Source organism: Coptis chinensis, chromosome 9 (assembly GCF_015680905.1).
Source record: "Coptis chinensis isolate HL-2020 chromosome 9, ASM1568090v1, whole genome shotgun sequence".
NCBI classification, from domain to species: Eukaryota; Viridiplantae; Streptophyta; class Magnoliopsida; order Ranunculales; family Ranunculaceae; genus Coptis; species Coptis chinensis.
The window spans coordinates 74,843,917-74,856,427 of record NC_141464.1 but is presented as its reverse complement, the minus strand read 5'-3'; the positions used below and the strand labels follow the sequence as shown (position 1 = coordinate 74,856,427).

Genomic DNA, 12,511 nt, shown 5'->3' with positions numbered 1-12,511 from the left:
AATGAGATTATATAACATTTTAAAACTGAAATAAAAAAAAAATGCAATTATCACGAAATTGAAATTTAAAAATAATGTGAAGAGGTAATCCTAGCTAGTGGAACTATTAACTTTATAACAAAAAAAGAAGAAAAAATGATCGTTTAGTACCATGAACTTTGGTGGTTTTATCAATTTAGGTCACAAACTTTTTTTTTGAGCAAATTGGGCCATGACCTTTCTTTTTTGTATCAGTTTGAGCCACCGTTATCATTCCGTTACTTCACATGCTTATGTGGTGTGCCGGATGTATATGTGTCCGACCAAATACTTATGTGTCACCGTTGAAGTGCACACCTAATCACCGTTGACATGGCATCGAAATTTCAAAGTGTTTCGAATCCGAAATTTCACATAAGTTTCATAGAAATTTCACCGAAATTTCAAATTCACATAAGCCCACATATTGATTTCGACCCAAGCCCAACAAAACCAAAAAAATTCACTGTTCATCTTCCTCACCAACGCCTCCACCACCACCACCGGATTATGAGGATTCAACACCTTCCATTTACTTGATACCTTAATCATGCGATTAAAATTTTATGTGGACAACAATTCAGTAGTCAACACTCAACAACACTATCGTCATCAACGTAGGCAATGGAGAAAAAAGAAGTGAAACGAAGCGGGGGAGCTACTTGTGCGCACCTCGACTTCGGGAAGAAGAATGGAGGTCCAGTCGTGAAAGCACTCAACTGATGAGGAAAGGGCACTACGCCGTTGGTCTCAAAGAAAAAAAAAAGTCCCTGTGGTGTAAGCATTCATTGATTTGAAGGTCCAGTAATAGATGCTGGTGGTGGTATCATCCAAAAAGTTGCGTTTGAAGGGACCATGTTAACGTTAACATTACCCCCAGTTCCTAAAGCCCACATAGGAACAAGCCCTTGATGATGCTGATATGTTGTTGCTGAAACTACACTTGCTTGAATAGGTGCTAAACCAGAAGAAACAGAAACCCCATCGTTAATAGGATCAAAGAAATCACTAGTAACGGGGGCGTTTTTTTTCTTCTTATTCATATCTGTTGTTGGTGTTTCTTGACTTGGAGATGTAGTTGGTATGTTTAAAGTTTCTGGACATAGCTATAGCGGGATTAGTTCCATTCTTTGCAATAATAGCTGGTTGGCATGTTCAAGTAACCATCTAATAGTTTGACATCGATTTATGACCAAGTTCTCGGTTAAGCAACAAATATTCTTTTTGCACATGTTCTTCGGCATAATATCCTTCTTCCGCTTCCTTCTACTTTTGTGTGTCTATCTTTTGTTGATGCTCTTTTTGTTGTTGTTGGTTTTGTTATCTGCATCTGCATAGGTCTATCCCTTTAGAAGGATGAAGGAAAGGCGGGATGTTAAGCATATGAAGACTCTCTTATGACATCATCATGCCACATCAGATGTTTCTAGGTCAATTTCAAAATTCAAAGCGTGATTTTACGATGACGACATTATGACATCATGTAAAGTTCTAAATTATTATTAAGGGTAAATTAGTAAAGGACACTTGAACCTTAGGGGCGATTACGTACTGGGCCAGTCGGATAGACGGTTAGCTGACGTAACGTAAATTAATTTAACACCGACCGAGGAAATCCAATTAGTTCCGGAAAACCACTTGAAAAGTTCTTAGATTTCATATAATTGGTTACTTAGAATATACTAAAAATCGAAAAGAAGATAAATAAGAAGTGATAAAATAATTCGACACGTAGTAAACTCGTGGGCACCTAACTAAATAATTTAATAGTCAATAAAAGTCCGTACCGCGCAAACCCGAAACCGTAAAAAATGGACAAAGTCGCCAAAAGCAAAAACTTGGAAAAGGGCGGGGATTCAAAACGGGTTGGATGCTAAATTAGAGGTAAGGGCAGGGATGGTCTTTTGACAACAAAATAGACAAAATCGCACAAAAATCGCGAGAACAAAAAAATCACTTCTTCTTCCCCGATTCGCACCTTTTAAAACCCTAAGAGAGAGGAAATTCTCTCAATTCCCATCGATCCAACCATAAATTCTTCACACCCAAACCTAGGAACACTAAACCGGAAGTGAGAGAATTCAAAATTTCTTGGAAATTCCGGGCGGGGTTGGGTTAGTTCCTCTCCAATCGATTCAAACCAAGAATCCCAACACCCAATCCTTAGTAGCACTCAAATCAAGTGTGAAGCTTGAAAATTCTTGGATTGGCGCCGGATTGCGAAAGGTCGATGAATTTCGTTGTACCGCCATTTGCGGGTTAGTTTAATCTGCCTCAATCAACAAGTTTAAACTTCGATGTTGATAGCTTGTGATGTATTGATGGAAATATTGAGCGGGAGTGTGGTATTTCGGCAAAGAGTTGATTGGAGAAGCTAGTGAATTTCGAGCGTACCAAAGCGAAATCATGAGAGAAAGGTGAGTGCGATTCGTCTCTATTAGATAATTAGCTTTAAATTTCGATGGAATTGGATATATCGGTTATAACTTGATTGTATTGGGGTGTTGAAGGTCGGCAATGGCGGTTTAGAGGAGCTAGAGTGGAGTGAAATAGTGGTGGAGCGAAAACCGAGGAGGGATCGGCCGATTTTCGGTAAGAATTTTAAATATTCAATCTATTTTAGAGCATTGATGCTAGTTCACACTTGTTTAAGATCACGCGTTGAGTATCGAATAAGTGAGAAAGAACACCCACTTAGTAGTATTGGATTAAATGTGAATTGAAGAGTGGAATTTGTGGTAGTTAGAGTTGGGAAAAATCATAATAGTTAGGGGGATTGATAGATATGATTGGCATTGACGTGCGGTCCTACAGTGGCTGTAAATGACTACAGAGCCCTGTCAGAGGAACAATGCCAGAAATGGCATGTAGCTCTGTTAATGGTAGTTAGATGAAAATTATCCGAAACCCAATTCTTAACGTCGAGAATTTCTTCACAAACGCTTAGATAATAATGATTTCTTGTTGTTCGATCAATTCTAACAACCGACGTATATGTATATGTTGTTATAGGAGCGAATTCGAGTTGATTCGGTTAAGCGAGCTTGATTCGGTTAAGTGGGATTGAGGAGAACGGAGCTTGTTAAGGTAGGAACCTACATCCCAATATATAGTCTGCTTATTTTCATGCATGATTTGAATTGCTTAAATTGGAAATAGATAGTTTGTGTATCAACCATGCATGTATATATGATATTCATGTTTTGCATTGTATTTCCTCGCTATAAACTATATATATAGATAGCTTTCGTGTGAAATGGGTTTTCTGTAAAATCGGGGTAGCGAGGGATTGTTTCTTTGTTAAAAGTGAAAAACTGGTTTTGGGAAAGGTTCGCGTCTCTTGTCTCAGTAAGGAGACAGAGAGATGGATTTTGAAATGCGGGTAAGGATTACCCGGTTGTTTGTAATTAGGCGCGAGGTTCTGGATTTTTCCCGGAATGGTTGTTGTTATTTACGATGATTCGCCGTTTGGGAATCATCGGTTGTTATTTACTATGACTGACCCGTTTGGGAGTCATAGGTTGCTTTTACTTGATGGTGGGAAATCCAGGAACTCACACCTACAGAATCAACAGTTTTAAAAGAAAAACTAAATATGTAACTAGAGTATTTGAAAACAATCGGAAATACTAGTATATATATATATATATATATATTACTATGTTTATCATGAGGGGATTTAGAAAAGGAATTGTGAATTCTATAAAGAAGGAACTGTTGTCGTATTTCGAGATCGGCGGTTTGCTCTAGATTCAACTGGTGTACACCTTTCGAGGTGGTGGGCCACCTTTAAAGGGATGCATCCTTTGGATGTAGTCCGAGAATTCCTTTTCTACTTTTCTAGATAACCATGCTTTTCATTTGTATGGTGATTAGCTTGGGTGGGGTTACATGTTATCTCGATGAGGTTTTTAGGCGAGGAGTGAGAGTTTAGTCCACTCGGATGTGTGTCGAGGATCTGGCGGTCGCAGCCTGCGGTCGTCGAGCGGTTGACCAAGTTAAGTTAGGTGGCGGCCGTATGGGGGGGTCGTGGTCACAGGAGGCCCTTTGAGCCCCTAAAGCTTTGGGGATTTTGTGTGTACAAAACACAACAACGGCATTCGGGGTAAAATCGAGGAAAACAACGGTGCATGGTTCACACTTTGGGAAATCTTCGAACCGAGATTGATGAGTCTTACCCTCACCATTCTAATAGGATCACAATAGTTGTATGATGATTGTGAAAAACTATATTTTTGTATATCAATGAAGCATGTCGAGATGATTTACGCTAGTTAGTGATGTATATATACATAGTCACAATATTTGAATACTATTATAGAAACCCTGCATGTTTTAAATGTTTTCTATAAGTAAACTATTTATTGGTTATGTATGTTTCTACTGGGCATAGTTGTTTGCTCATCCTACTTAACATTTCAGACGAGCCAGTTGCGGAGGAGGCTTTTCCTAACCCTAGCGATGAGGGTTATGGGGATTTGGGAGGATTCCCTTATGCTTGACGAGAGCGAGTCAAGTTTATATTCCAATATGAGATAGAGATAAGCTAGGTTATTCTTTTTCTTTGTATATAATGAGCATAGCTCTTTTTTCTTTGGTTGTATAGTAAGAGGCTAGTTCCTTTGGTTGTATATATAGTGAGCTAGGCCATTTTGATGTAATATTTGATGTATTTAAGTAGCAGTTACACTTACATAGTTGGTGGATGGGATTTGATGTTGTTTTAGAAGGTTGGTTTATATATATATGGTTGGAAGAATGAATTATGAGATGTCCAGGGGATTATAAGGTTTAAAGGTTTTAGGGTTTCTTACGTCGATTAAACAAAGGAAACTCTGCGAAATTTCGGTAGAATCGGGATAGGTGTCACCTCGAGATTCATTCCATCGCCGGGATGTGTGTCAATTTCTCTCGGGCGTGACACATCATCATGCCACATCGGTGTTTCTAGGTGTCGACATGCCAGAGCCACATAAGCACGTTAAGCCACATTTGCATTAGTACATATCAGCATTTGAAATAACGGAAACACACCGGTGGCCTAACGTGATAGATTTTGCAAAGGTCATGACCCAATTTGCTCAAAAAAAAAGTTCGTAGCCCAAATTGATAAAACCACCAAAGTTTATGATACTAAAAGGTCATTTAAACAAAAAAAATAAAGAAAGATTGGTGTTCCCAAATAATGTATCCAATATTCCAATGTGAAATTGCATATATATTATAAAGAATAATAACATTATTCACCTACAAAAAAGAATTTAACAGATTTAAAAAAAAAAAAAAAAAAAAAAAAAAAAAAAGGTTTTTGGTGAGAAAGAGTTTATTTAGTGAGGGAAGACTGGACCAGGCCGATCTAGGCTATGGGCTGCATTACCAGCCCAGGCCCACATTCACTTTAAAGAAGTTCTATTTCTACTACAAAATGAAGTGACATCTTGTTTTTATGGTTTTTATTTGTTATTAATTGTGACAGGATATAAGGATATATCGGATACTAATACCATAATGGAAGAAGAAAAAAAGTCTGATGTTGGAACAGACTTGCAAACGCAATTAATATACCGTTGTAAGAAGTGCCGGAGAATCGTTGCATCTCAGGAGAATGTGGTTGACCACAAGCGAGGAGAGGGGGAGAGATGTTTTAAATGGAAGAAGAGAAGTGATTCGTGGGACACGGAGAAGGAACCGCCTGAGTGCTCCTCTATATTTGTTGAGCCCATGAAGTGGATGCAAGCAGGTTATATTTTAACCCAGCCTATTTATATTTTTATACTTGTTAACTTAATTTGTAAATTGTTAACCTTTGTTGTTCTGTGCTGCAGTGGAAGAAGGTACAGTGGAAGAGAAGCTTCAGTGCTTGGGTTGCAAGGCAAGGCTAGGTTCCTTTAACTGGGCAGGTATGCAATGCAATTGTGGTTCATGGGTGAATCCAGCTTTTCAGCTACATAAGAACCGAATAGACGAATGCCATATATGAGTAGTGCTATTCGTATTGCTTGATAGCTGGACAAGATGAGACCAAATTGGGAAGCATCGACAACTAATCATGGAGTCTTAGGTATTCGTAGCATATAATTTATTTTGTCTTTAGGTATGCGTATCATATAATTTAGTTTGTCTTTTAGCAACTTGTATAGATAATTTTGGACAAAAAGGACATCAGATGATAAGAGAGCATGTTGATGTATGGTGGAATTGATATAGTTATGGTTATTAACATGCAGTTGTTCACATAGGATGTGATTGTTCCACTTCATATTGATTGGCATCTTGCGAAGCTGTATGATCTTTTTGTTAATTTTTTTTTCTAATGTTTCGTGTTATACAATCTCTGAATGATGCCGTGAAAGAGAGAACTGTGTGCTATAATGATCTGTATCTTGTTTATGACTCTGTTTTGGTGTTTACTAATTTCAGCATTCAGGATTACTTAAAGCTGTGCTTGTTTACATGTAAAATATTGGATGTAATTTTGGGCTAGAACAAGGGATGGTTTTGAACTTGAATAGGGATGAGTTGTTGATTGGTGTTTCTTTTCTTTATTTTTTTTAACAATAATTTAAGTTTAAAACAAGGAATCACAATCATTCCTGCTTGGAATGACAAAATGTCATTAAAACTAAAGAAGTTCCCATTTCACTTGAAACTTATACCCAAAGGCTTTTATTTACAAGTACATTCATCCTTTCATGACAAGCCATATATACAGCTAAAAGGGAGCTTAGTATATATTCATATAGAAATTAGAGCAGACCAGGAATAGAACTTTCTTTGCCTCCTCAAGCAATAGGGTAAGAAGCATCCATGGCGATACCATAAATACCTCCCTTGGCACTGACATCCCTTTGCATTCTTATGTATCCATTCTCACCCCATGCACTGCCCCATGAGTTCTTCACAAGCCAATACTTAGTCCCATCGCCGCTCACTCCATACCCAACTGCAGTCACACCGCGGGTCTAGATCTGTACCGCACTGACCAGTGAATACACCACTTGAATAAAATTGGAAATCAGAGCCTCCTGCATCAATCGCTACAGCTATTGGTTGGTTGGCCACGGCCTGCAGTAAGGCCACCTCACTGTTTCTTGGGACATCTTCGTGACTGCTGATTTCAGCTGCATGAGAGGCTTCCTCCTTAGTATTGCAAGTATTGTCTGCCGCAGTGTAAGGATAGGTAGTTTCTGAGGCAATGCCTTTGTTGCGTTGGACAAATAGAAATGCATCATCCATTTCACCACCCTCACACCCTTGGTCCACGCCTTTAGTGTCGCAGTCCACCAATTCCTGTTCAGATAAGGAGATCAACTTCCCTGTTTTTAGCTGAGTAGCCCCTTCCATAGCTGCCACAGCTGAGAATGCCCAACAAGATCCTGAAATTTCACATTATTATATGAAGTTAGTGAAGATCACTTCCCTGCAAGGTCACTAGTAGCAACAAGTAGAAAGGAAAAGGCTTAGTTGTTTCTTCTTCAGTATGAAAAATTAGTCATGATCTCTTTGTACTATAACTACCACATTGGCCTTGGTCCTTGACTGGGGTTACTGCGCCTTTCTTCCTCCAGTCCATACTAGAGGGAACTGCAGTGACATTTTCATATCTGAAAGGAGTGGCCTGGAAAGGTTTTGCTGGTGAGCAAAGTCCTCTGAATCCATTTCGAGCTGCCTTAAATTCTTCATTGGTTTGGTCTGCAAACCCGTTAACACTTAATATGTAGGTTCTGTTCCCAGCCCTGTTCAAGGACTCAATACGTTCGACATTTTCTTTGAATATTTCAAAACGCCTGTCCTTCTCCGTTGCGTCATTGTATACACGACCATACTGAACCATCCAGTGTTCATATCTCTCCAACATAGAAGCCTCATTGAGAGTTCGAGAAGCAGCTTGACAAGCCCATAGACTTAAAATGACTAGGACTATATTGAAAACATGGATTGATTTCCCGACTGAAGCCATTCGAGCAACTGAAACCAAGACTCGGAATTAATGTTTGTTATGGATGTCTTTGTAGGTACACTTGAAGTCGAGTTATCCTTGAGTTTATATAGACAACTAACTTCATAAAGATTCTAAACATTTTATATTAAAGATATCAGAGATTCAATTCTGTTGTTATTTAACTTTGATGAAGATAGAATGATTGAGACCAACTCTCCAACGGCTACGGTAGGCTTTATTGATTTAGATTTCAAAGTGCCGGCACCTTAGCGTTAGCAGCAGAGATGTGGTTAAGATAATGACAAACTATGGGTTTTTTTTTGCCATTTAGACAACTCCGTTGGACTGTGTAACAACTTAATTACTGATAATTGAAGTGTACGTACAAAAATTACTAATTATGTTGCATAATGAATTTGATTTTGTTAACACTGATAATGTCACCACCATATGTGATTACACCCTTACACGTAGTGCAACTTAGTTCGCATCAAGGAGTGCTTATAAAACTGCGCATGCGCAAAACTTTTTCTAATGGTTCCCTAAAGTAGTTTTAGATTTTCAAACAGTACGCCAGTTTTAACTTTTAAGCAACTTCTTTAATGGATCAAATGGTTCCTCAAAACTTCTTTTGCCTCTTAGGACATGCTTACAGACGCGTCAAAGAAAATAGAAAGGGAAATAGAAAGTGTAGAAAATGAAATAGATTTTTACAGAAGATATGTTTTTGTTTTTCAGTGCCATTTTTTTTATTTATTAAAAAATAATAATAATAAGTCGTCTGTGAAAATTTTCAATTCAGCTAGTACTTTTAAAAAAGAAGACACGAGATCATCTGTTAATTAATGGATTTTCTTTTTCTTAAGCAAATGAAACAGTAAAAACGTTGGACATGAATTTTTATGAGGATGGTCTTCAAACCATGTAGATCATCTTTGGAGAAAATCGGCTTGTTCTAGCATCTTTGACTACATCAATTTGGTTAAGGGAGTTTACAAAAAACACGAATAATCATTAATCCACCATTTAAAAGAAAATTAAATTCACAATAAAAGACAACAATATAGAATATTTGTAAGAAGGTAGAAGATTGAATGTGTTGTCATTCTTCAGCTATAAAGTGAGACAACATGATAAAACTACCTGCCAAATGTTGGAATCTCTATAAGTATTTCTAAATACTAATATGTGTGCAAAGTGGAGGAGTTGAATAAAGTGTGTTCTCTCCACTTTAGTGCATTGTAGATAGTCCCACATTGGTTAACCACCACTAGCATGTGAAGTATAAGAGACATTCCTCAACCAAAGAGAGTTATATTGTTGTTCTAGAGGGTAGTCTGTTATAGTGCAAAATCAAATTATGGAGGACATTAGGGAGCGCGCGCCTGTACTGAGTTGCGTCATGGGGCTTGGGCTTACTGTCTAGTGGGTAGTAGCTAACCAAAAGCCTAAACTTGTTTTTTCTTTTGCTGTAAGTTTCGGTTTCAGTGTCCTAGTGTGAGTTAGTCTCTTGACCGACCATGTCCTTGTGCAAGTTGGATTGCTTTGACCGACCTACCTCTATAAATACGGTTTCAATGTCCTAATGTGAGTTGTTCTCTTGACCGACCATGTTCTTTTGTTGTAAGTTTCAGTTTCAGTGTCCTAGTGTGAGTTGGTCTCTTGACCGATCATGTCCTTGTGCGAGTTGGACTGCTATGACTGACCTACCTCTATAAATACGGTTTCAGTGTCCTAGTGTGAGTTGGTCTCTTGACCGACCATGTCCTTGTGCGAGTTGGACTGCTGTGACCGACCTACCTCTATAAATATAGGGGTTGTGCGTCCATAGAAGGTATAGTTAATAAGACACCCATCTCAGAGAAACAAAAACCATAACCTGCCCTGTGAGGAAGATGTCACTGTTGCCGTACCATTGGAAGGGGCGACATCTTTCCTTAAAGACAGCCTAATCCGTGTCTTGGTTGTTCCCTGTTACTGTTGTCCTTGTCTCTTTATTGTTTTTTCGAATATGAGGGATGTTGCACCTCTACTGAATGCTCGTAACTTATCCAATGTGTCAAAGATTGAATTCTTCAGCAGTTCACACTTCAAGCGATGGAGAGAAAGGGTGTTTTCAGCCCTAGATGTACTCAACTTTGCAAAGTATCTTACTGATACAGCACCCATGGAGAGTTATAATGATTTCAAAAGAAATCAAGCTGTTTGGCTCAATGGGAATAAGGTATGTCGTCATGCTATTTTGAGTACCTTATCTAATAATTTTTTTGATATTTATTGTTCAAACAATAATGCACATGATATATGGGAGAGTTTGAACAAAAAATACATAATAGAGGATGCTGGTACTCAAAAATAAGCTATAGGGACTTTTCTAAAGTTCCAGATGAGAAAGGATAGAGATGTAACATCTCAAATCCATGATTTTCATGTGCTAATTAATGATTTGAAAACTTAGGGTATTGATTTACCCGAGACCCTTATTGCTGGATGTTTAATTGAGAAACTCCCCGAGTTTTGGAAACACTATAAGAATAGTATGAAGCATAAATGCAAAACAAATGACTCTTGAGGATGTGATCATTCACATTCACATAGAGGAAAAGAACAAGACTCGGGATGAGGTGTTGTCTAAGGAATTTCATTCCAAAGCCAATATCGTTGAAGGTAATCCCAACAAATCCAACAAAAACTCTAAGAAGTAGAAGTACAACAAAAAATAAGAATTTTAAGGTCAAAGACACTTCTTTTAAAAAGAGTAGTACTTGGAATGAAAATTGTTATGTTTGTGGTAAATCGGGACATAGGGTTTTTCAGTGCAGGCACAAGAAGGACACTGATGATCCTCCCAACGCTAATTTAGTTGAGGGAGATGATATAATTGCTTCTATAGTGTCATAAGAGTTCATGGCCATTGGGAAGAATAACTGGGTACTAGCTAGATTCTAGTGTTCCATTGTCCAGATCCTTGGGTCGAGTATTTGTATTATTAACCTGCGAAATTATACTTGGGGGATGATTATTACATATGGTCTGCTTCTGGGGTTAAACAAGGTGATCATTTGGGTCCCCTTCTCTTTGCACTTGTGTTGCACCCTCTGATCCTACATATCCAATCCAGTTGTCCATTATTGCTCCAAGCTTGGCACTTAGATGACGGGACTCTGATTGGGGATACAGAACAGGTGGCGACAGCTCTGCGTATAATTCAGGAAGAATGACCTTCTTATGGGTTGGTTCTTAATGTGGCTAAGACTGAGATATTTTGGCCATCACTAGATCCACGTCGTTCCACTATTGGTCTCTTTCCTTCAGATTTATCCCATCTTCAGATTTGGAGGGGCAATCAGCACTGATTCTTCTTTTGTCATGAGCCTTGCTCGCAAGCGTGTTGAAAAGGCTACGACTTCGATGGACCGTTTAGCTATATTGGAGGATCCATAGTGTGAGTTAGCACTCTTACGAGCTTGTGTTGGGCTCTCCAAGTTGGTATTTGCGATTCAGACTTGTCCACCATCATTTTTTAGGGATGCAACTAAAACTTTTGATCAGCACCTTCCCATGGTTCTGCAGGGTATTATAGTTTCTGATGGTCTTGGCTTCGGGGATTTGCAGTGGCGTTTAGCGACGCTTCCATAACGCCTTGGCGGGTTAGGTATCTATTGTGCATTTGATGTCTCTGCTTTTGCTTTTGTGGCCTCCTATTTTCAGACTTTAGATCTTCAGAACCACATTCTTAGGAGTTGTGGTTCAGTGCCTATGGGTGAGATCCTTGATGATGCTACCAGTGCATTACGTCTCTGTCTTTCCTATTTTGACTTTGATTCTCTGGCTGTGAATACTACCGTCCCCTCAAAACCATAAAAAGTTTTGGCGGAAGCTTTCTACGGTAAGATTGTTGTTAGTCTTGAGAGGGAGTTTGAGTTATCTGCTCGTCAGAAAGCAGTCATGGGATGCTTGTAGTCAGAACATGCAAAATATTTTCTACTTGCTATTTCGATGGAGGGACTTGAACAGCATATGTCACAGGTGGAGTATCGTGCCATTCTCCGGTACCGTCTTATGATTCCTCTGTATCCTGATGGTGGTCTTTGCCCTGTATACAAAAAGAGTATATTAGATGCTTATGGGGACCATGCAGCACATTGTAGATATTTTCGGGTTTTAAATACCAACATGATCATATTAGAGACATTTTGTGTGATGCGTTTTGGAAGGCTGGAGTACAAGTGAAGAAAAAAGCTCCTGTTAACTTTCTCACTTATCCAAATGAAGGCAGATTGACACTTTGGCCTGCGGATGTCTTGATTTACAGTTGGTTTGAGGGAAAACATGCATGTGTTGATGTAACTGGAGTCTCTCCGTTGGTAAGGTTGGGAAATAGTGGCTTTGAGGTGAGAAAAGCAGCTAAGAGAGCAACGACAGAAAAGATGGAGAAACATGAGGACGCTTGCAGGGCTAACCAGCATTATTTCATTTCGTTTAGTTTAGACACTTTCGGTTTCTTGGAACAATAGTCTGTTGAGGTCTTCAAAAGACTTTAGAAAGTTA

General features: G+C 38.7%; 1 protein-coding gene and 1 pseudogene across 2 annotated transcripts; one reads left to right on the top strand and one right to left on the bottom strand.

Moving 5' to 3' along the window:
• The first annotated feature begins 5,460 nt into the window (after window positions 1-5,460).
• LOC147478037 (putative inactive dual specificity protein phosphatase-like At4g18593) lies at window positions 5,461-6,256 on the top strand. The gene is made up of 2 exons (XM_086583140.1): window positions 5,461-5,758; window positions 5,844-6,256. The coding sequence occupies exons 1-2, from the start codon at window positions 5,527-5,529 to the stop codon at window positions 5,996-5,998; spliced, it is 387 nt and encodes a 128-aa protein (XP_086439266.1). The 5' UTR covers window positions 5,461-5,526; the 3' UTR covers window positions 5,999-6,256.
• Window positions 6,257-6,631: 375 nt separating this feature from the next.
• On the bottom strand, window positions 6,632-8,042 carry LOC147478036 (senescence-specific cysteine protease SAG39-like; annotated as a pseudogene). The gene is made up of 2 exons (XR_015207954.1): window positions 7,537-8,042; window positions 6,632-7,394 (listed from the first exon to the last, which is right to left on the bottom strand). The product of XR_015207954.1 is annotated as a senescence-specific cysteine protease SAG39-like (transcript).
• Between the last annotated feature and the right edge of the window lie 4,469 nt (window positions 8,043-12,511).

Excerpts from the sequence above, each read along its gene's own strand:
- LOC147478037 (XM_086583140.1), top strand. The coding sequence starts at position 5,527 with ATGGAAGAAGAAAAAAAGTCTGATGTTGGAACAGACTTGCAAACGCAA. Across the intron at positions 5,759-5,843 it reads CATGAAGTGGATGCAAGCAG|TGGAAGAAGGTACAGTGGAA; the intron begins GTTATATTTTAA and ends TCTGTGCTGCAG.